This window comes from Hemiscyllium ocellatum, chromosome 12 (genome assembly GCF_020745735.1).
Source record: "Hemiscyllium ocellatum isolate sHemOce1 chromosome 12, sHemOce1.pat.X.cur, whole genome shotgun sequence".
Lineage (NCBI taxonomy): Eukaryota > Metazoa > Chordata > Chondrichthyes > Orectolobiformes > Hemiscylliidae > Hemiscyllium > Hemiscyllium ocellatum.
This window is the reverse complement of record NC_083412.1, coordinates 48,260,587-48,285,976: the sequence shown is the minus strand read 5'-3', so window position 1 is coordinate 48,285,976 and position 25,390 is coordinate 48,260,587. Positions and strand designations below refer to the sequence as shown.

At 38.1% G+C, this 25,390-nt stretch overlaps 1 protein-coding gene across 1 annotated transcript; it reads right to left on the bottom strand.

The window, feature by feature from the left end:
• Window positions 1–1,521: 1,521 nt before the first annotated feature.
• Window positions 1,522–23,671, bottom strand: LOC132820739 (zinc finger and BTB domain-containing protein 20-like). Its single transcript, XM_060833007.1, has 3 exons — window positions 23,535–23,671; window positions 10,130–11,749; window positions 1,522–1,880 (listed from the first exon to the last, which is right to left on the bottom strand). The coding sequence occupies exons 2-3, from the start codon at window positions 11,727–11,729 to the stop codon at window positions 1,522–1,524; spliced, it is 1,959 nt and encodes a 652-aa protein (XP_060688990.1). The 5' UTR covers window positions 11,730–11,749; window positions 23,535–23,671.
• Between the last annotated feature and the right edge of the window lie 1,719 nt (window positions 23,672–25,390).

Below are 25,390 nucleotides of genomic sequence, written 5' to 3'. Positions count from 1 at the left end.
ATATGCAAGTTGCTTTTTAGCATTTGATCCTAATACATCCCAAAAGAAGCAAGTGATATGTTCCAGGCCTGGTCAATGGCAAAATTTAAAAAGGACAAAACTAGCTTAAAAGCACTTTGTGACACATTCATTTCAGTTTTTGGGTTCTACAAAATGCTATTTTTATGGTAATGATTTAAAGCTAACATATGCAGTATATTGTATATTTTCAGCTAAAATTGTGCGCATATGAAAATTTCAAGTATTTGCATCTCTTTTGTACAGATACATAAGAAAAAAAACACAAAACCCTTCAACTGCACCATTCCTCTACAGTTGTTCAATCTTTAAAGAAAGAATAAGTAAGGACAAGCGATTTGAACAAAACATCTGAGGAAAAATGTAATTGTACTGATCAAGACCCTCTGCTCTCAAAACTTACTCATAGCGCACAACTGAAGCTGTTCTCAACTTCATATTCATTATAATGACTGACTGCCTGATTTGGAGCACTGCAATAGATGCATCATGAAACTCTAATTATGTCTATGGCAACAAAAAAAATTAATCAAAATATTGTAATATTGATTGGATTATTCATTATTGACAATCTGAAGATAAAATAAAAGACAAAAAAGGAGCAGCAATCAAAAAGACAGCAAGTCAAACAGACCACGTTGATTATATGCTAATTTTGAATGATATCAACCACACATTGTGGGGGAAAAAAAATGTTCCTTCAATTCAGCTCATCTGATGTCTGGAAGAGATCTTACAACCTTAACAGTCTTCTGAATATTAGTGGCAGTGTACGCAAAAGTTCCAAAAAGCCTCACCTCTGCTCAAATACTGTTGTAAAAAAAAATGCACATCCATGTAGTAAACTTTTTCAAAACCATCTGCAATTAGAAAAAAAACTCACTGTGCTTTTCCTCATATTTCAATAACAATGAGTTATTTGCACATCTGAGAAATAAATTTTTGTACCTAACTGCAGTTGCATGGATGCTGCATTATATATTAAACCTTTTAATATTCAAAATGAAACCCCTCTGTGTAAGTGACCTGTCCACAGCAGGTAAATAATAAATATCTGCCAGTGTCATTACAACCACTATACATACAAAGTCATCTCTGTTAAAGGCAAATTTTGTGACCATCTTAACACAGAAATGTCAATACATACCAAGTATTGTACTTCAAAAGATGTTGCATACCACAGTTTACTCGACTTCATGCTGTGTAATGATCTCAAAGAAAATTTCCACCTTAGATAATGCAACACTGGATTAGATCTGTAGAGATAGTAGGCCTTTGTAGTGTTCAACACGCTAGCAATAAACGAGAGCTGAATGAGAGGAAAAAATCTTGAGGCCTGTAGTGGTCATCCAGCCAGTGGAGCACACACAATAACAGGCATTAAGGCCACCATCCTGAAGAATTCTTGAACATCTTGCTGCTGGTTATAATGTGCCAGCTCTTTTTGTTTTAAAATTTTCTTTTTGTTTAAATTAATTCCAAATTTGTTCTTAGCATAGTTCCTTAACCATCAGAAACGTGCATTCTCATATGGTCGTTGAACTGTTCGATTTGGTCGAACTTGGCTGGGCAGACAGAGCAGACATATGTAGTCACCTCAGAGCAACCAGTGCCATGGAGTGCCATGTGCCTCTCCAGTAGGGTCTTGTGGGAGAACTTCTTTTTGCAGACGTAGCACTCATACGATTTTTCACCACGGTGAAGTCGCATGTGAACATTGAGGGAGCTCTTTTGGGTGAATCGCTTGTTGCAGATATTACACTGATAGGCTCTCACACCAGTGTGTGTTACCATGTGTTTAATCAGATAATCCTTCAGTGAAAAAGATCGCCAACAAATGCTGCACTGATGTGGCTTCTCTCCTATGGAACAGTTAACAACAAAGACAACAAACGTTAGTCGGTTCCAAAGCTAGCACAGTTTATCATATTGCACTTTAGTTACAGAAAGATCTTGCTTAACTTATGGCAGAGGAGTGGGGCTCCTGAACTGGAGCTCCTTGGCTCTGTCGGTATCTTTTCTTTCTCTTTTCATTTTTTTTTCCTTCCTACTTACCTCCTGCCCTCGGATGGCATTGGTGGTAGTGAGTTGACTCAAACTCAAGCCCAGCACGGACCCCTGGCCTTAAGATGTGGCCCAGCTTGGACTCGCAGCTTCAAACTGAGGCCCAATGTGGATCCCCAGTATTGAGTTGAGGCCCAGCGCGAACCCTCCTCTGGCTTCAGTGGGACATCCATTGTGAACTCCCCCAGCATGGATCCCCAGCCTCGAAGTGAAGCCTAGCATAAACCCCCCAGTCTCGAGGTGAAGTCCACTTCAGACTTGCCCCCGGCCTCAGTGGGATGCCCATTGTGAACTCCCCTGACCTCAGGGGGATGCCCAGCATGGACCCCCTGCCTTGAGGTGAAGCCCAGCATGGACCCCGGCCTCGAGGGAAGTCCAGCATGGACCTCTGGCCTTGAGGGGAGGCCCAGCAGAGACCCTCGGCTTCAAAGTACGCCCCAGCACAGATTCATTGTCTCTGCTTTAGAAAGACTGTATTGCTGAACTTTATTTATTTTTCTAATTTATACTTAAATTTTGTACCCAGGCACTTATGCACCTAAGATAGCACTGGATATGACAACGTTACACACTTTTCACTGTACTCATGTACTCAAGTAATGAATATATATGACAATAATCGTAATTCTAATTCTGTGTTCAAGTTACAGAAAATGAGTTTTTTTCTTTAAGCAACAAAAATAAAACTGATCTTTTCTATAATTTTCAGTCAACATTGCTGCTTTGTCTCACAAATGGCCTTCCTGGAGTATTTGAGAGTGTGGTAAAGGGAGGGTATGGAACAAGACTGTAAAATTGTTCCACTAGCCAATCCAAAAGCACTGGTATATTGGTCTCTGGTTCTAGAAAATCAAAAGAGGAAATCAAAACTAGTGCAATGAGTTTTCAATTGGCTGAACCTCTGGTCAGGTGTCTAAATTGCCAATATAACCGCTTTAGAATGTTACAGCAATTTTTATTTAAAAAGCAATTTTGCAACTGCAGATTGTGACACAGTTTTGAAACATGGGTTGGTCACCACCATTCTACGAAATTCAAATTTGTGTGACTGAATAGAATTAATATACACAGTTGAAATTGTTGAAACATCCTGAATTAATGGCTTGAACAGATATTCATTCAGCTCTCAAACACATCAAAACTGCTAAGTGCCTCAACTGCTAAGCAAAATAAGATGATTATTCATTAAATCAATAAGTATAAACAAATGAATATCAATGATGATCATAAATGAAAATAATATCATTTTACATAATTATCAAAAACTGTGCAAAAGCTAATCTAATCCATAAGCATGTAGAGAGAAAAGAAATACATTTGAATGCATCCAGAAAAATTATTCCAAAGCAACATGACCCATTAAGGAGAAAAGTCAACACAGTAAAGCCATGGCGTTGAAAGACATTAGCAGAGAAGCTGGAGATACAACAAATCTCCAATGTTGGAAACAACATTTGTGAAAAATTAGTCAAAAAGAATAATTTCCTTGTCATAATATTTAAGTTCCTGCAACAAATCTAACCTTCCTCAGGAAATGCTGATCTTAGAAAATATCAAAGACTCTGAAATTCTCTGCCCTGTTTCTGACATATGATCTTTTGTCATCCTAAAGTCTGGTCTACTTGCATCCTTCAAAATAATATGATTTGGAGATGCTGGTGTTGGACTGGGGTGTACAAAGTGAAAAATCACATAACACCAGGTTATAGTCCAACAGGTTTATTTGGAAGCACTAGCTTTCGGAGTGCTGCTTCTTCATCCACAGCCACTGAGAAAGGAGCAGCACTCCGAAAGCTAGTGCTTTCAAATAAACCTGTTGGACTATAACCCAGTATTGTGTGATCTTTAACTCAAAATAATATACCACACTTTAGCATAATGTACATTATAAAATATTCTTCTCATTTTAGTGAGTTTTTTTAAAGTTGTGTCAGCATGATTTTATGACTGTACTTTCTCCTTGTTTCACATGATCTCTAATCCACTACCACTTGTTTAAAACTCCATAATTAAAGTTGCAGGTATGGTAGATGGTTGCAGTCATCACTGCAGGTATGCTGAGAAATTGTTTGAATTACTCTCATTGACTTTGCATTCACGTGTACATAGTGGGATCACCATATCAGTAACAACTGTGTCTGCCATTTTAAATGTAGCTTAGGCTTCAATGGGGAAAACCAATGAGCTGATCCGTAATAATGAAACACAGGAGGATTACCCTCAGTGCGCACTAATCAGCCTTCAAGGTTTTACAGTTGTCATCAGTTAGGTTAATATTGATGAACAAGTGTCTTTTGATATGATAGGATGTTAAAGAACTAGAAATAAGATGTCTGCAATTATTTTAGTAAAGGGTAAGTTATTCATGTAATTTCTGACAACGAAGGTTTAAAAAAGCTCAACTACATTTTCTACATGGTGATACATAATATGTGATAAAACTGCCATGAAAATGGGTGAAGGCACATAGGTTCTTTGTTTTGAGTTATCTCTGATGAATTCAGTTAGGGCATAGGCAGCACACAAGGATAGTTAATGTATTTTTGAAAAGCAACAAAGTAACTTTGTAAGCTTCAGGTCTAATGCAGATTATAACTCCTTAGAAAAGATGTGGACTGAGGTGGACAAAGTCAGAAGTCACATGATACCAGATGAAGTCACCTGAAAAAGGAGTAGCCCTTAGAAAAGAGCTGTCTGTCTGGACCCCTAGGCATAACTTCTCCTTTCCATGAGAAGATGCAGATTTTCATCACTTACAATGGAACAACTTTCAGGATGCGTTCAAAGGAAGACTAGGGTAGGAACAGGACAAGTCAAAGACAGAAGTGGGAAGTTGAGTGTGGACACTGCGGAGATTGGAGAGGTGCTAAATGAACATTTCTCATTGGTTTACATTCAGGAAAAGGAGAATATTGTAGAGGAGAAGAATGAGATATGAGATATTAGACTAGAAAGGATCAAGGCTAGTTACGAAGAGGTGTTATCAATTCTAGGAGTGAAAGTAGACAAGTCTCCTGTACTGATAGGATTTATCAGAGGATTCTCTGGGAAGCTAGGAAGGAGATAGCAGAGGCTTTGGCTTTGATATTTGAGTCATCATTGTCTACAGGTTTAGTACCAGGGGATTGCATATGTTGTGCCCTTGTTTAAGGAGGGCAGTAAAGATGATCCAAGTAATTATAGACCAGTGAGCCTTACTTCTGTTGTAGGAAAGGTTTTGGGAAGGATTATAAGACATAGGATTTATAATCATCTAGCAAGCAACAACTTGATTTCAGATAGTCAATATGGTTTCGTCAAGGGTGGGTTGTGTCTCACAAACCTTATTGAGTTTTTTTGAGTAGGTGACCAAGCATGTGGATGAGGGTAGGGCAGTTAACGTGGTGTACTTGGACTTCAGTAAAGCCTTTGATAAGGATCCACACGGTAGGCTGTTGGAGAAAATACAGAGGTATGGGATTGAGGGTAATTTAGCAGTTTGGATTAGAAACTGGCTTTCTGAAAGAAAGCAGCGAGTGGTGGTCGATGGAAAAGATTCAGCCTGAAGTCCGATTATTAGTGGTGTGCCACAAGAATTTGTTTAGGAACCACTGCTGTTTGTCATTTTTATAACTGACTTAGACGCAGGCATAACTGGATGGATTAGTAAATTTGCAGATGACACTAAAGTCGGTGGAGTAGTGGACAGTGTGGAAGAAAGTTACAGGTTGCAGGGAGACTTGGATAAACTGCAGAATTGGGCTAAGAAGTGGCAAATTGAGATCAATGCAGCTAAATGTGAGGTGATTCACTTTAGGAAGAATAACAGGAAGGCAGAGTACTGGGTAAATGGAAAGATTCTTGGCAATGTGGATGTGCAGAGGGAACTTGGAGTCCATGTACATAGATCCCTGAAAGTTGCCACTCAGGTTGATAGTGCTGTTAAGAAGGCATACATTGTGTTAGGTATTATTGGTAGAGGGTTGAGTTCCACAGCTGCAAAGTCATGCTGCAACTATAAAAAATGCTAGTGCCGCCGCATTTGGAATATTGTGTACAGTTCTGGTCATCATGTTACAGGAAGGATGTGGAACCATTGGAAAAGGTGCAGAGGAGATTTACCAGGATATTGCCTGGTCTGGATGGAAACTCTTATGAGGAAAGGCTGAGAGACTTGGGTCTGTTCTCATTGGAAAGAAGGCGGCTAAGAGGGGATTTGATAGAGACATACAAGATGATCAGAGGATTAGATAGGGTAGATACTGAAAGTCTTTTTCCTAGGATGATAACATCAGCTTGTACAAGGCAGTATAGCTACAAATTGAGCAGTGATAGGTTTAAGACAGATGTCAGAGGCAGGTTCTTTACTCAGAGGGTGGTAAGGGTATGGAATGCCCTACCTATCAATGTAGTTAACTCAGCCACATTAAAGGGATTTAAACAATGCTTGGATGAGCACATGGATGATGCTGGGATAGTGTAGGAGGATGAGCTTAGAATAGTTCACAGGTCGGCGCAACATTGAGGGCCGAAGGGCCTGTTCTGTGCTGTATTATCCTATGTTCTATTAACAGCAGCAAGGTAAAAGTTGGGCTGTATCCTAGCTCCAAGTCTCTTTGCATATTTCTCACTGTGATGCTTTCATACTTGAGTTAATTTATTCTTGCCTTTGTGCTACAGCACAGGGTTGGCTGCACTAGTGATAGAGGAATGGGCATCACTAGTATTTTGGAGCAGAGCCCTCTAAATTGAAAATGGTGTCAGTCCATTAAAGTCTTTGTCAAAATGTTTGATTGGGAACAACCTTGACTGGGGATGCAACCCCTATACACGTTACTGAAACAAAAGTAGCTGATTCAATAACTTTGCTCTTGCTGTTTAAAGGAAAATGTTCCAGTATTCCACTGTCTTTTTTGCTGGTAGTGCGATGGTCAATATCGCAATATTACTCTGTATACTGAGATACAACATCAGCCATGTCTAGCTTCTTTAGTACTTGTTTTCCTTTTAAAATTATTTTCTGGGGTGTGGGTGTTGCTGGCAAAGTAAATATTTGTTGCACATCCCAAAATGCCTTGAGAATGATATCCTTCCTTATAATCCCATCTTGGGAAGTCATGAAATGAACTACTGAATGTGAAGTTCAGTGGACTGTACTTCTTAGACCACAGGAATTTGTATGCTTTTGGATTGACATATAACATATATTTTGATTCAACATCAATAACCAAGTTTACACAAAGATTTAGCACAAACCACAGACTAGAACGCGTTATTTGCCCAATATTTGGGTAAATATGACAAAACCAGAGGACAGAATCAGAAACTCAACCTCAGTACCTTGGGTTATTACTAAGATACATCATATCATATATATCGGAGACATAATCTCGTTTTTGGTAACTAAAAGAATTCCATTAAACATTGGCTCAAGAATATACATTAACAGAGAGATATAGTTAACAAATAGGTAAGTGAAGTGTAACTAGTTAGTTCAGGGTTAGGTTAGGTTAACCAACTGTATGCCAAGGACATTTTTGTTGTCAAAAATCATTTTCTTTGAAGCCACAGGAATCATAATCAACATCACAAGAAAGGGACAGAGATTTGTCAGCACCCTCTGTGGTCCAATGTGCAATTTTCATTCTCCCAGCTCCACATTGAAGTACACACATTTTAAAAATTTTCATAGTTGGCTGTGGTTTGCAACAGCTTCACAAAGGTTATTATTTCAATATATCAAAGGTGATCCTATCAATTTTTGGCAATACTTCTGGACACATTATTATTACTAACACCAATGCTATACGTAGCACACTTCGAAGTCATAATGAAGGCACACTGCATGGTTGAAGTTTTAGGTCACTGCATCTGAGCTAAGTCTTTTTGCATCCTAGACTGAAGTGCATTTTTCTGTAGTTTGTGAGGAAAACTAACAGAACTAATATCCTTGACTAACTAACAATCTTGACTATCCAGATAGGAGACAAACAATGAGTAAATTGTGAATTCATACAATTTATCACTTCACAAATAAGACAAATTTTACACCTATTACCCTGAGGGTTCTTCTGCAATTGCCATGGCTGAAGACATTTTTTTCGAATCAAAGATAATTTCCTCTGAAGCCACAGGAACCATAATTAAAGTAACTGGATGAATTGCTGTAATGCATCTTGGCGATGATACATACTGCAGTCGGTCTCCATCCTTATAGAGACGTACGGCATGAAAACAGATCCTTCAGTCTAGCTCATCCATGTTGATCAGATATCCGAAATAAATCTCGTCCAATTTTCCAGCACTTGGCCCGTATCCTTGTCTGTAGTTCAATTATTGCACCCGTTGAAATTCTCTATATATAAATGTCTTAAACTTCTTGCTGTTGTTACTGTTCACTGAAGCATTCTAGATCATGCATGGGCCTCTATAGATTAGGAGTGACTTACTGCAGGGTATCCAGCCTTGGCCCTCATCCTGCAGCCAGCGAGTGTGTAAGCAGTGCAGAAAATATGAAAGATTGGTGGAGTTGCAAGTTGGGGGGTGAGTTTGAGTAAGGAAAATATTGCATGCATCACTTTGAATGGATGAACGTGAACCTGAGTTTGAAGTGGTCAAGTAGCAGAGATTGAGTGGATTGATATATTGGAGCACAAAAGGTCATTGATCTTCTGGCCATTTCTCCACATGATTAAGATTGCTCTAACTTGGGTCAGGTTGGCATGGTCTGGTGTTGTCGGCCCCATTCATGGTCAAGGTGGAGGAAGCAGTCCTATCTCTGCACTATCCTGTCCAGAAGGACCTCCAGGCCCTTCACATGAAGTGGGGTGCCAATTTTCCCATCTGCCAAATATGAAAAGGAACCACCAGGGACAATGTGGGTAATTATCCTTTGGGATAACATCAGCAGCCGATGCATACAGTGAACTTTTCTTAAACTCCTGCGCATTTTGCAACATAACTTAATTGCCTGTTTGTTCCCTTGCTTCAGTTATAATGTACAGTAAGTGAAGCATACATGTATAGAATGAAAACCTGAGGCAAACTACTAATGCAAGTATTATACATTCTGGGTGAAAAGGAGTGGGACAGGTGTTGAACTATATGCCAGATATATGCAAAGGCATGAATTTTGCAGTCAGAAAAATGGGTCATCATATACACACATTTGAAGCTGTGACTTTAGCATGAGACAATGTGGAACATTGTTTCACGAGTGCTAGTTATGAAGATGTTTTCAATCTTTACTGTTCAACTGTCTTCATAATCTGTAATCTGCAAGCTTCCTTTTAAACTTGCATTGCACAACCAGCCCACTGTTGCTAATGAATGAAGATAATGCAAAAATAAATGCTATATCTGCAAGTTCTTGAAAATAAAAGGAAGGAAATTCACATCTTTTGAAACTGTGCTTTGTAAAAGCTGATAAAGGTTGTTTGCATTCATTACTTGAGAAAAAAAAATTGTAACAGGATAAAAAAATGTAACCTTTTAAAAACAAATTCAACAAAAATGAAATATTTTGACAAGAAGACATAAACAACTATATCTTGAGTGAGACAAAAAGGTGGAGATAAGACAATATTAGTAGTTTAAGCTAGCCGTTACCAGTCAGAAACAAGTAGTTCGTCAAAGGAGGTTTCTCACAGTTCACAGTAATCCCATACTACTACGGGTAGCTGAGCTGTGAGAGAGGTGACAGTTTCTCATAATACTTCTGCTTTTCACAACTCTTTGAAAATACCACCTAGAAATTCTTCCTCAATGAACCTACTTCTTTTCTAAATTATGCGGAGGATGGAGGAAAGAATTGAGAAATTTTGAGGTGAACAACATTATGCTTATTATGGCAACATATTATAGTAAAATCTTGAAAATAATGGAGCAATATAAATCTAAAGTGCCTAAAATTGCTATATTAAAAATGTAGTTACATTATACATCATAGTATAAATAATAAATGGAGAAACCCTAACATTAATGTTCCTCTTAACTTTTGTAATCTACATCATAAAAATAATTAAATGTCACTATATGATAAGCTATTGCACAATCTTTACTCACTTACCTGTATGGACAAACATGTGCTTCACATAGTTTTGTTTTGCAGTGAAGGTTTTATTACAAAGAGTGCATTCATAGGGTTTCTTTTCAGTTTGTCCACTTGTACTCTGCATTGTTGACGGAGATTGTTGGGGGTGCAACTGTGTAGTAAAATTTGTAAGATTGGGTTGAGGAACGGTTATAAATTGTGTTTGTTGGCTTGTCAGTGGTTGTGGCAAGGTGAACTGAAACAGTTTGCCACTGGTAGTGCTCTGAGTGGTAAAAAGTGTTGGTATGTACGTACTCCCAGCAGTGCCAATGACTGGAGTAGTGCTGGTTAAAGTCAGTGGCATTCTCAAATTGGTGGCTAGGGTATCTGATTGCCTCAGATAAAGCTGAGTAGTTGCCAGAGGCTGAGTGCTTTGTGTCACTGAAATCACAGAGTTGATTGCAGCTTGTTGCAATTCTTTTTCATTTGTAATGTTTCCATCACTATTTTCAGGCCCTGTGATGTCCATTTCATTTTCATAAACCTTATCTGGGGAAGAAGGATTCACACTGCTAGGCTGCTGGCTGTCTTCAGCAGGAAGTTCATTCTGCTCAGTTAATCTTGCATCTGATTGTCCCACTCTGCTTATGCCAGCAATGAACTGTTGGTCAATTGGATCTGTTTCAGTCCCATTGGAAGAGCTAACACCAGAGTCAAAGCTTTCCCCTTTTGGCTCACTCTCCGTACCTTCAGCTTGGTCAGTATCATCATTGCACTCTTCAGATTCATTTTGCTCTGAAGTGTTTCTTTTCTGTTGCCCATAGTAATCGTAATCATATTCATCTTCAGCCTCTTGCTTGATGTGGATATTGCCCGCAATAGTTTGGATGCGAACTGGTCGTGGTTGCTTGCGGCAATGTGTAGTTTCCGGAGTGGAAAGATATCTCTCCATCTGCTGCGTTCGTTCTTGTATTCTTGTTATCCAGGCTGGATCAGTTAGATTCTCTTCTCTCTGCATAACTAGCTGTGTGCTGTGATGGCTAATCACTGGAGCACTGTAGTGGGATCTCTCTCCTGTGCCATTTTGTACTGGCATTCCAGAGCAGGCATAAAGGGAGGAATAAATTCTTTCAACATTACGCTGGGAGTGGGCTTGTACATAGCCAGATTCAGTATCACTACTCTGACCTGATGAACCAGATTCTGGCGTTCCTCGTGGTGTTACTTGGTTTGAGTCCCTTGTTGTAGAGTAACCACTGCTCACCACTGTTTGAGAGACAATACGGGTGCATTCATCGATAACTGTTTTGATCTGCAGTATGCTGGCTGCTGTGAGGATTTGTAAGGCTTCGCTTTGGGATACTCGGAGGACTCCACTGTACATGAAATCAATCAACTTCTGAACAGACTGCACTGAGACTACAGATGGGATCTCAATGTCACTGTAGCCCAGAAGAAGTTTGTCTTGGAAGAAGGGACTACCAGCAGCCAACACACAGCGATGAGCTCTGAGCATGCTCCCATGGATTCTGACGGTCACATCGCAGAAATGGCCCCGGTTTCGTTGCTCATTTAGTGTCTCAAGCACAGAGTTGCTGAAGTTGTGAAGGTTGATGCTGTGAATGCGCTCTGTCATTCCCTTCCCATTGATGTTACCTAATTTTGAACAGAAAATACCTTCATTTTTACAGCCTCAGAAATGACCTGTGCAGAGATAGTATTCTACTTTGAGTTAACATCCAAACATCACAAATGCAAACAGTTTTTTAAAAAAGTAACACTGCTGCAATCAAAACATAAATATTAAAAATGCATTGATAAAATTTACTTGCCACTAAAGTTCTGAAATTAATGTAGAATATTGTTTGTCTAAAATTATCTGATAGCTAAAACATAAAATAAATATAAACTTAAATGGTTTGGAAACTCTAGACTTGAGACTGAATAAAACACAACAGAACAATTGAGAGGGTCATATGTCAAATCACAAGAACTAAAAATCAAGTACATTGTTAATCATCTGAATGAAAAGGTTAGAAGAATTGATTGATAATGCTTATAATGATTTAATAGTTATGTATACAATTCAGTTTAATCTGTTTTGGTCAGCTGATACACTAGCAGTAAATGCCAGCACTGACGTTGATTATGCATGTGCTCTAGAACCATGGTGCATATTGCAGGAGCTGTGATACCATTTCAGGTTCTCCAAAAATATGGTTAGGATATTCTATACACAGAATTTATTCAACCCTTGTAAAAAACTATCGAATACAGTGATAAGGTTAATTCTATGTAATCCCCATGAAACAATACTTCAGCATTTTCAAGGAGTCAATTTCTTTCAAAAAAAAGGCTAGGGCTTTTTCTCTAATCTCCATTTATAATGTGCAAAACATGGACTTAATTCAAGTATGTAAGAGAAAAGGACTCTTAAATATAAAGATGATGCAAATTAACTATGTACTCATTGCTGTGATTATAGTGTACACTTAATAAAGAACTATATACATGTATGAGGAAGAGGCAAGAAATAATGACATACACAAGAACAGAAAGAAAAAGGGTTGGAATGATTACAGGCATAGAAAATAATTCAGATGGCAAATGAAATTCAAGTTTAAGTGAGTTCTGATATCCAAATCTGGGGATTGAATGCTAAAACTTGAAACAAATCATTTCTGTTTATTACACCGCACAGGAAATATACTAACATTTCTGGAAGTGCACTGATCAATCTTTCTTCTCTCCCTCTTCCCTGGGGCTAAAAGAGGGGTCAATAGTCATTAAGCTCCAGGAAATTAACACATTATACAATTACAGGATTATTGAGATTTAATCTGCAACTGATTACTGGACATAAATTCCGTTAAAAAAAAGCACAATTAAGAATATTACAAGGGCAGAAGTTCCTCACCACTGCAGATGTAAGTGGCCACCATCTTGAAAATCTCCTTGTGTGAAGAAAGAAATTCATGGGCCATCTCCTCTTTTGCAATTGAGCATATTACTGAAATGATTCATGGATCTAAGATGTTTGACTGTACTGTATATGAAGACAAGAAAACAAAGTGTTCAAAATCTGCAGATCTCCAATTTTGTACAGCACTGAAGACTGATTCTACCAGATATACAAAATCACATATCTACGATCTATTTAAAATTCTTAGCCTGGCACAGAATATTTACAGTTATTCAGCCAAGGAGGCCAGGAATTTTATTGTTCACTCCTAACATGAAGATTCTCAAAATGGTGGTCAAAAACTGAGGATGAAGAAAGCTTAATGCCAAGAAAAACAGGCTAGTAGTAAACTGGGCAATAATAAATGCCTGTTCTTTATAGATACTGTGAGCATAGCATGATACATAACAAATCATAGTTATGAAAATGGGGTTCTGAAATCAAATTAAACTGACAAAGTACTTTCAGTTAGTACTTTTCAATTAAATAATATTAGCCAATAAAACAATCTGAAGTATCTAGTGGGCCACAACAATAAACACTGTATTACAAGTTATAAATTAACAACTCTGATTAGAATTCAGTCTTGCAAATTTGGCAGATTTTCAATGTTAGTTTTGATTACTTATTCATGCCAATGGGGTAATGTACATACAATTTCAACAAAATTAAGAAACATAGCAAAAGACAAATATGGTGTTTGCCTTACATAAATGTTGAAGACATCCAGCTCTACCTTACTACCACTTCTCTGACACTCCACCATTGCCAAATTATTACATTGCTCAATAAACATCCAGCATTGCATGAACAGAAACTTCCTCCAGTTAAATATTAGGCAGACTGAAGTCATTGTCTGTGTTAGCTGCTCTAAATTCTGCTTCTTAGCTACTGACTCAATCCATCAGCCTGGAAACTGACAGTAAATTTACAATCTTGGTGTTATATTTGTCTGCAAGATGAGCTTCTGATCACATATCTCTGCCTGCTTGTTCCACCTCCATTACATGGCCCCTGCCTCAGATTAACTGACATAGAAACCTTAATTTGTGCCTTTGTTACTCTGACCCATCATCGGTTACACCCCCTATATTCTGTCTTGGTAAACTTGACAGCAAAATTCTTCTGCCCATGGCCTTACTCTTCTCGGGAAGTCTCCTTCCACAAATTAACCCAATGTTCACTGCCATACAGTGGCAAAGATCAAGCAAAGCATGGATTTTGAAATGTTCATCAATCCTCTTGGAAAAAAAAACTCTCCATTTGTCTTGCCTCTTCCTATTTTCATTAATCTCTTCCAATCCCTCAGTTTGTGATATCTGTGCACTTCTAAATCTGCCTTCTTGAGAATCTGCATTTTTATAAAATTCACACACAATACAAATGGTCACGGTTTATGACAAATACATGATTTAAATACATCAGTACATATGGATTGTTGCTTTGTATTTATATGGACGTTGGAGACCATTAACACTCAACTGAAAGTAGACTCCTCTTGAAGGAGAGAAAGCAAGTCAAAACTTTATTAATAGAAAAGAAAGCAAGAAAGTTGATGTTTTTCTGTTGGACACAGAGAAAATTACAGTTCACTATGATTCATGAATTTACACATTTATAAAGAGAGAATACTGATTCAAAAAAGGAGAGAGAAGGTTGGGTATTAAGAGCAGTACTTGAGATTACTTTCGCCACTCGCTTCACCATTGGTGGCTGTGTGTTCAACTCTAAGCCCTAAGCTCTTGAATTTTCTACCTATTTAAGCTGATTGTCTATCTCACCTTCATTCTTTAAGCCCATTTCTTTGACCAGGAGTTGGTCAAATGACCTCACCTTGCTCATTTCATCCAGTATTAAACTTTACATCATGATGTTCTGATGAAGCATACTGGGACATTTCATTACATTAAAGACAAGTTGTTATGTAACTTTTCACAAGATGATAACATCACTGTCTATTCTGCATTTGTTGTCCAGCCCTAATTGTCTTTAAGAAGATGGTTCTTGAGAATCTGCCTTCTTGTGGTGCAGCTCATGTGGTGTAGGTACATCCATAGTTACATTGTGGTGAAGAACTGAATCTATCTAAATCTAAATTGCACATTGGCGAAGAGGTTATTGAAGAGCAACTCTCACTTGAGAGCACTTTGCTGAGGATTGAGAGCAGACCGATGGTGTACTAATTGGTTGGGTAGAACTTGGCTTGCGTTTTTGTGGACAGGACTTACCTTGGCAACTATTTGCATAGTAAGATAGATGCCAGTGTTCTGGCTGGACTGGAAAAGCTTGAAAAACAGCACAGCTAGTGCTGGAGATCAAGTCTCCTGTACTATTGCTGTGATGTTGTCAGAGCCCATATCCATCCTAGTATTCAGAGTCATGAACTATTTCTTGATATCACAATAGAGTCATAGAGCTGTACAGCATGGAAACAAACCCTCCGCTCCAAATCATCCTTGCCAATCGGATATCCTAAATAAATCTAGTCCCATTTGCCAGCATTTGGCCCATATCCCTCTAAACCCTTCCTATTCATATACCCATCTAGATGCCTTCCAAATGTAATTGTACTAACCTCCACCAGTTCCTCTGGCAAATCATTCCATACAAGCACTACGCTCTGCTGGAATAAAGTTGCCTCTTAGGTTTCTTTTAATTCTTTCCCCTCGCAACTTAAACCTATGCCCTCTAACTTTGGACTCCATCATCTCAGGGGAAAGACCTTGGCTTTTTAGCCAATCCATGCTCCTCATGATTTTATAGGTGTTTATAGGTTTCAAATGATAAATGCATCGATAACGTTTTCCGCAGTAGCGTGGAACAGGTAGAATGGATATAGGTGATGCAACAAATTTGGAAAATTTTTCTTGACGATGCCCTAGTATATAGGGCATAGAGCTCTACTGTTTTGGGTTGAATAATTTTCCAAAAGTTTGTCAGCAAACGAATGGAGGATGAAGAGGAGGCAAGAAAGGGTGATGTGATATCAGGAGTTCAGGAATGTTGATTTGGGACCACAATCAGGTCAGTTCTAAATGGAGTAAACAGCAGACCACACTCAAAGAGCCAAATGGCTTTCTGCTGCTCCCAATTTATATGTACGAATGATAGTCGTAGGTGCACTTAATGATTATGGATGCAAATGTCATCTCTTATAAACATTAATGAGATTTTGACATAGTAGATGACTACCTGGTGAGGGATGTCATGAGCTGGCTGAAAGGACATGAGAGAGGGAAGAGCAAATTACTGCAGATGTTGGAATCTAAATTGACGCATCATCAGAGCTGAAATTAGGATATTGGAGAGGGTAGGGTAATGATCCAGTGGTTTAATCCATGCCAAGAAACAGAAAATAATATGCTTGAGAACTTGTTTGGAAAATAACATAAACTAGGAGCTAAACTATAGGACAGGATTGTAATGGTTATAACCTCTGAATTATTATCAAAGTCACATGTAAATTGGTGTAGGGATAAGCAGATTAGGCAAATGAACATCTAGCTTAAGGAGTGGAGAAGAAGAGGGGTCCCATTTTTTGGGAAATTGACATCAATTCATGATCAAGGTTCAAGGCTACTGATGGGATGAATTATTTCTGAATCTGGCTGAGACCATATAGAATTACAGAATGGTTATAGTAAAAAAGGCCTTTGGCTCATTGGTCTATGCTGGATTTCTGCAATTTAAAAAAAAAATCATCCATGGGATGTGGGTATTACTAGCTGGAACAGCATTCATTGCTCATCCTCATTTGCCCTGAGGGTAGTTAAGAGTGAACCACATTGCTATGGGTCTGGACACACATGTAAGCCAGGGACATATGTAGGCCAGACCAGACATAGTGCTTCCCTAAAGGACATGAGTGAACCATAAGGGTTTTTCCTGACAATCAGCAATGGTTTCACGGTCATCATTACATTCTTATTTCCGGATTATTTTTGAACTCAAATTCTATCACTTGTCATGTTGGCATTCGAAGCCAGATCCCCAGAACATTACGTTGGTCTGGACTAATGGTCTAGCAATAATACCACTAGCCCATCTCAGCTGATCACTCCCAGTCTTAATTTTGAAAAAGATTTGCAGCATTACTGAAGTAAGACAATTATCGAATTCCCAGGGTCTTTGTGGAAAGAACAAATAAGGCAGTCATAGAAACTTTAGCCAAAACGGATTGAAAAAGAATGCGTGTGAGAGAGTCCAGTTATATAGGTGTGAGAGTCCGTCCGTGCGTGTGAGCATGCGGCGGGGTTACAGGGGTGTGGTGCATTCAGGTGAGAATGGTATTATAATAGATCCAAAAGAAATGAAAGAGAGTATAATTAGAGGTAGAAATTGTGCTTTAGGTGTTACATGTAAAGGAAAAGCTGAAAGATAGTAAAGCAATCAAATTAGAAGTGTGTTGCACAGGCATTGTGGTTTAAATTGTACATAGTTTGGGATACATAGATGAGCACATCAAGAAGGTGGTAAATTTCTCGAGTGCATCCAAGAGTTTTGCGCAAAAATATGTTGCAGGTATATGAAGGAGGTTTGCGATACTAAATTGCATAATAAGCAATGAAACAGATTTAGTTCACAACTGAACAATGTATGAATACTTATCTAAAACAACTTAGTCCAACATAAAGTCTGAAAGACAGAAGTGTGAAGTAGCTGCTAAGATTCTCGATTCAGGCAAGAGCTGACTTCAATGTGCTGATACAGACACTGTCCACATTATCTGGGCAAATCTGCTAGTGGATAAAACTTGAGATTACTGGGAGATGTTCAAGTGAGAATTTATGATACGTTAATTTATACCCCTAAAGGCAAGAACTCAGTTTAAAAACAAAGCCTCGAAACTAAAGAGCCAACAGACAACATAAAACAGTAAAATTACATTCCAATCCAGAAAGAAGCACAGATCCTGGTCAATGGGAAAGGTACAAAAGCACAGCAAGAAGTGACAAAACATGTAAGAGCTTGAGGGAAGGAGAGCAGGAAGGAACTTGCAAGGAATATCAAAAGTAACAATTTTCCTGACATAGGATAAAGGAGGCTGGTCAGGATCAATCTGGGCTCCTTGAAAATTAATAACAGTCATACTATCAATGAAAATAAGGAAAAGATGGACATTTAGCATGCTTGCCGTCATTGCTCAGTCCTTTGAGTATAGGAGTTGGAACATCACATTGTGGTTGTACAGGACATTGATGTCCCCTTGGAGTACTGTGTACAGTTCTGGTTGCCCTGCTATAGGAAAGGTATTATTAAACTGGATAGGGTTCAGAAAAGATTTATCAGAATGTTGCCAGGAATGGAGGGTTTGAATTATAAAAAATATGCTGGATAGGCTGGGACCTTATTCACTGGTGCATAGGAGGTTGAGGGGTGACTTTATTGAGGTTCATAAAATCGTGAGGCAAAGATCAGGTGAATAGCAAGGGTCTTTTCCCTAGGATAGGGGAGTTCAAAACTCGGGAGCATATTTTTAAGGTAAGAGGAGAAAGTTTTAAAAAGCATATGAAGAGCAACTTTTTTTTATATACAGAGTGGCTTGTGTGTGGAATGAACTGCCAGAGGAAATGGTGGATGCAAGTACAGTGACGACATTGAAAAGACATTTGGATAAGTACATGAATAGGAAAGGTTTGGAGAGATATGGGCCAAAAGTAGTTAAGTGGGATGAGTTTAGTTTGAGAACATGGTCGGCGTGGACTAGTTGGACCCAAGGGTCTGTTTCCATGCTGTATGACTTTATGACTATAATTACTTTGCACCAATGTTTACAGTACAGTACATCCCAGATATCCCAATGATATGAATATTGAATCGGAGACAGGGCAAACAAAAACAAAGTTATGAAGAAAATAGTGGCAGTTGAGTGACAACGTGCAGAACTAGATTATTTCCATTCTATTACTTCGAAGGAAGTAGGTGAGGACAACTCAGATGATATTTCATCTTTCCATCATATTTCAATGTCCTCTTGATTTGTGTATCTTTTATTTACATTAGTAAAATGCATATGCATTGTAAACAAATTGTAAACAAATAAGCAAAACATCTATTGCCAGGAAATCACTGGGGTCAAGGTTAAAAGACAAGAAGATTGAACATTTTCAGCTGATCTAAGACAGCCAGCATGAACCTGATGCAATGTTTTGAAGAGATGACAAGAGGATGGGAATGTCAGTGTATGGCACTTGTATGGTCTTCCAGATTTTCATAAAGTCCCTGCTAAGGGATTTTTTGTTAAATTTTAAGCTTTAGCAATTGAAGCCAGGAAACTGCCAAGAGAAATTATGAATTCTGGATGGACACACCAAACACAGAATTATAGCATGGCCCTTGTTACAAATTTCAGACAATCAGTTCCATACCAGTTCTTAGCAAGAACTATCCAGTGCTGTAACCTGCACTTTTGTGGCAGCTCCCTTATCTAACTTCCTGTTAAAAGCCATAACTGAACTTGTATCCATCATCTTGCATCTTGCAGAGTATTCCAGATCAAAATCACTTGTTGTGAAAACAAAATCTCTTTATTTGGTCTTTGGTCCACTCTGTTGTGACTCCACACAATTATGAACAGCTGCCTCAAATTCAAACGCAAACTAGTTATTCTCAAATGAGAATAACCTCAACTTCTCCAATCTATCCATGTAACTCAAGTCCTTCATCCCTAGTACCATTTTAGTAAATCTAGTAACTCAAAGTCTTTCACATTCTTCATCAAGAGTGATGCCAGAAATAAACAGCATATTCCAAATCTGGTAAAACCATTTTTATGTCAAGGTTCATCATTAATTCCTTACTATTGTACACTATGCTACCTACAACAATTTGAACCCATACATCCAGTTTTTCTTTTCGCTTTCTGATTTTTTTTTTCCTTGTAGATATTTTTCTACCTGCACCCATTTTATAACTGTTGATGGGAGGAAGCACAGAAGCACAGTAGAGATTTACGACATTTGATTCTCCTTTAGTCAACCCTGGTGGGAGTGAGTACACAAACTAGGGATGCTCCCTGGAATTTAGAAAGTTAAGGGCTGTTTGATTGACATTTTCAAGGCATCAAGGGGAACAGATAATCTAGATAGAAAGAAATGATTCATGCTCAGTGGAGAGTCTCGGATGAGGCGGCAAAATGTTAGTTTAAAAATTAGAGCTATACCTTTCAGGAGTGAAGTAAGTGAACCCTTCTATGCACAAAAGGGTGAAGTTTGAAAAGAAGGAATTCTTCACTGGTTGCAGTCATGCAAAGGAAGATGATTGTATCTATTGCAGGCCAATTGTGTCAAACCCAGAGCATCATTGTAAGGACTCATTTTCATCTGCTTAATAAATAAACTTCGCTCAACTATATGGTCAGAAATTGGGATTTTTTTTTGATAACTTGTAGGTCCTGACATAACAAAACAATGAAAAAGGGATACACCTGAAACATTGACTTCTACAACATGTTATGCGACCTGGCTTGCTGTGTTCTTCCAACATCCTGCCTGTCGACAAAATATTAAATATAGCAAATAACCACCTCCCCATGATATTTAATTGTTATACCATCTCCAAATCTTCCACCATTAGGTGCTAGGGTTAAACAAAAGAACAAGCTGGAGATGAGCATTGATCAGAAAATTAATTGGACTGGCAAAATAAATACTAAACCTATAATAGCAAGTCAGAGGCTAGATATTTTGCGAGGATGATTAATTGCTTGACTCCTGAAAGTTCTTCAGGAAAAGTTGCAAGTCAACAGTGTGAAAAGTATGCTCTACTCCCTGGATGAGTACAACACTGCTGAATCACACCCTTGATCTCTCTACTTAAACAACGGTGGGAAAAAAAAATTCCCTCTTGGGAAGTAGAGATGGACACTGATGGCTGGCTATATCAGCAACATCAATATCCTATGCATGGATTAAAAAAAACATTTTTGTTTGTTACATGTCTTGTTTTCAAATGTAATTCATTTCATGCTCTTTTAATACAGAAAAACAATTACTTTCAGGAAACATTTAATTTATAAATTATATGCCATGATGAAATCCTCAAAAATTATTCTACTGCCAGTGGCATGTGAGGGTTGAGCACACCAATTTATTCAATTTCCTTTCCATTGCTGTTAAGGTGTGGATTGCATTAATTTGGTCCCATTTTTATCTTTCTAGCTGTAGCTGAGATTTACTACCATGGTTTGTGCTCTCACTTCTTCACCATTACTTCCAGCATCCCTGAGAATCAATCTTCAGCATGCTCCTTTTTAATCTATGTCATCAAACTAGACCAATCGTACACTGATGACATCAAGTCTCCCTCACTATTACCACTGTGATCTTGCTACTCCCTCTAAATTGTCAAACTGTTTGTCTTACATACATTATCTTCGGATGACAAAATCCATTCGCTAAACACCAGCTGCATTCCTCTCCCCTCTGGAAATTGTCTCAAGTCGAATCAGACTGTTCATAATCTTGGTGTTAATATTTAACCCAAAGGTATCCTTCTGCCACAAATTTGTCTCATTGCTGAAACTGCTTTCGAACCCTTAACCCCAGTCCTGTCCAACTCATCCACTGCGAAACCATCACTCATGCCTTTGGTACTTGTGGCACTGACCATTTCCAATGTACTCCTTGCTAGCCTCCAATGTTAATTAGTCTCTGAAAGCTTCAGATCATCTAAAACACTGCTACCCACTTTCTAAATTGCATGAAGTCCCATTCATTCACTGTCTCTCTGCTCTTGCAACATCTTGATTTTAAAATTCTCTTCAAATCCTTCTATTGTTCTGATGTCCAGAATCTTTTCCACTGTACAACAAACCAAGATATTTCTCCATCTTCAATCCTGGCCTCCAATATTAATTATTCCACTGTTTGATGGCCAAAAACCCTGAAACTGCATCTCTAAACTTCTTTTCTCTTAAGTTATTTGCAAAATGTAATCTTTACCAACTGCGTGTTCACTTGTCCTAATACTTACTTATGTGACTTATGCCAATAATGCTCCTGTGAAATACCTGGGGCATTGCATTATGTTAAAGATGCTATATTAATACAAATAAAAACAACGTGCTGGAGAAACTCGGCATTGATAAACTCGACATGGTTGACTGCATCAGTGGAGAGGAAAAAAAAGTTATAGCTTTGAATCCAATGCAACTCTTCTTCAAACAGAACTTTGAGTTCCAAAAAAAGTCATAAAACACTCAAAACATTAACTGTGTTAATTAAGGGTACATAAATGCAAGATTATCAATAATAATTCCAATAAGAATTTCAAAGAGAATATTCTTGTCCTAGAGAGTGGCTAAAACATGGAACTTACTACCACAGTCCCGGAGTAGCACACAGGCAGCAGGTCCCAGAGCAGATAGCCCAGCAGGCCCTGGGGGAGACCGGAGTGGGGGGAGGCCAGTCCTGGAACTTACCTCAGGAGCAGCTGAGTGCCAGTATGAAGTGATCTGGAGGCATGGAGCAGAGCTGGGATGGCTGTTGGACTGGGTCTCGTGGGCAGTCAGACCATGTGCAGAGGCTCTGCACTGACCTGCTACAATGACATTTTTTTTTACCTGACTGTAATGTCAATCCTTTAACAACGTCTTATTTCTAACTATTTTTTTAACTCTAAAATAATGCAACTACTTTTTATTCCTCTTTTGTATCCAAGATTTGTACCTTGGTCCTTGCATCAAAGCAGGCACGACAAGAAGCAGACATTGTAAATGCTTTTCACTGTACTTCGACAACGGAGTACATGTGATAATAAAGCATATTCTATTCTATTCACAGACAATAGTTGAGACAACTTGCAATGATGCACTCGGGAGAAACCTACATTTAGGATATGGATCAAAGCAGAAGGATGTATTGGTTAAATTATAGGAAGAAGGCTGGGTAGGTGGTGGCCAGGGAAACAAACACTGGCATGCACCTCCTGAGCTTAACACTTGTTTCTGTGCTGCGAATATTATATAGTATGGAAATGTTTCTGGTTTTGTTAATTGCCTAATTTAATCAGTGCCAGGCTGACTGATATATATATAAAGCTTTAATACAATATGACATTTACTTGTACTTTCAGCTATTGGATGTTTTACTCATTTCAAAATACAAATACATGCAGCCAATTGAACATAAAAATCAATAACAAAACATAAATATTGTAACAAAAACAGAAATTTCTGGAAAGTCTCAGCTGATCTGGCAGCATCTATAGCGAGAAATCACAGTTAAGGTTTCAGATCCAGTGACCCTTCTTCAAAATACGAACTCTGACTTCTTTCCAGATGCTGCCAGATCAGCTGAAACTTCTGGAAAGAAATCAGAGTTCGTATTTTGAAGAAGGGTCACTGGATCTGAAACCTTAACTGTGATTTCTCGCTATAGATGCTGCCAGACCTGCTGAGATTTCCTAATTTATTTTTATTTCAGATTTCCAACATCTGCAGTTCTATCAGCTTATTATATAAAGATTGTATATACGTACAATCAGCAGAGAAGGTGGATAAAGCAGCCGTCTCTCTGAATTTCCACCTGAAGGACTACAGACTTCTGTCAGGGAAAATTAGTCCTGGAACATTGTCTGTTTCCACGATTCTCATTCTTCAAGGACTGCAGTTACTCCAACTCCTTCATTACTCAGTGGATCGTTACTTTTGCTAAAAGAAAATCAAATAGAAACCATGCACAAATCTTAAACTTTGGAATCAGTATTCAGTCTCCTCAACTAGCAGCAACTTCAGAAAATGCAAACAAAACTGAGTAATAAATAATGCGCATCTTTGCTGTTATGCATAAACTGTTCTTAACGGTTACCACACTGTGCAGAATTGTTTGCACCACTGTCTGTTAACCAATTTTATCAACTGTAATTTTCTATAAGTGGCATCACCAGGCAACACATTTTCCACTAAGGCATTAAGCTGATCCTAAAATATTCCTCACTATATGTCAAAAATAAGTGAAATTATCCATCCTACTTTTGAGCATATTCAATAGTAGATTATAATCAGCGCTGGCTACAGTTTATAATTTTGAGTTTGGGCTCAGAAATTCAAACTATAATTCCCACTCAGGAATATAGCAGATAAGCTTACTTACTCAGAGTGCTGCTTGAGCAAAGGGGCAAAGGGCCACTACACCCAGACAGTATTAACTTAAACCTGCTTCAGTGCTGTGGGAGAACAGGATGATAAGGCTAAAGCAAATCACAAACAAGATGTTTGAGAATTTCCATAATGATTCAGTGGGTCACACTGATGCATGATTGAACCATAACATGCTTTTATCCCAGGTTCTATGCTGAATGAATCTATGTAAATAAAAATGGCAATGAACTTAGCACTATTTAAATTCAACTTCTCTAAGATGGTAACTGATAACAATTGATCCATATCCTAGCATATGAATGTTAGCCAGCAACTGCTGAAGGTAGGTTGGATTTGATAGTGACTGCTTTCACTTTGGAGTTCTTTCTAAAACTTTACCCCCCAGCTGAAACCACTGTGATAGATGGGATTAAACAGCATTAATGTTTTTCTCAAACTCAAAAAGAACACTGGAAAGGAAAAGCACAGGTAATTTTATCCTTTCTCACTTCTTTACCATATCCTTTATGTAATACCCCAAAAGGTAAAATCATTGGATATTTTGAATCAAAATAGGCATTGTTATAAAAACAGAAACATTACTTCACTGTAATTTTTTAAAACAAGTCTGGAACAAAACATTAAATCAACTAAAGGTTTATTTGAAACATTTCTTTTTCTTTACACCCCATTTTGCAATTCAATGTTCAAGGCTTTATTCACATTTCTAAAACTAGATTCAACAATAAAATTTAGATCCAATCTTTTAAAATAATAGTTTAATGAAATACAAAAATGTCTTTCATTTACATTACCACACATGAAGTATTGAATTCTATAGTAAAAAAAATTGTTTACTCTAGGTGACAGTAATAAACACACGTCTTTAAGGTAACATAAGCCCTAAAATTATCTCTTAGATGATTTTTTTCCTACATCAATTGCCATTCCACTCTCTCAAGGAGAGTGTTACTTTCTTGGCAACTGATTGGCTTGATGTGAAAGAAGGGCACTGTTTTAATAGAAAATGTTTTGCAAAATATCTCTTTAGCTGTGTGCAAGCTAAATTCCAAAAAATATACATAATTAAAATGATATGAACATAATTACCAAATCCAATGCTCAGCAAATCTCAGAATTCTTGAAGGAGACAAGTCCTATAGGTTACCTCGCTATGAGCTTATAGATTCATCAACCAGGATTTATTTGATCACTTTGCTTTTGGGTGCTTCAAAAACATTTCAACTTGGTAAAG

What these genes read in the sequence shown, in the direction of transcription:
- LOC132820739 (XM_060833007.1), bottom strand. Translation starts at nt 11,729, where the DNA reads ATGACAGAGCGCATTCACAGCATCAACCTTCACAACTTCAGCAACTCT. An exon ending in GCACATGTTTGTCCATACAG is followed by an intron (nt 1,881 to 10,129) that starts GTAAGTGAGTAA and finishes ACTGTTCCATAG; the next exon opens with GAGAGAAGCCACATCAGTGC.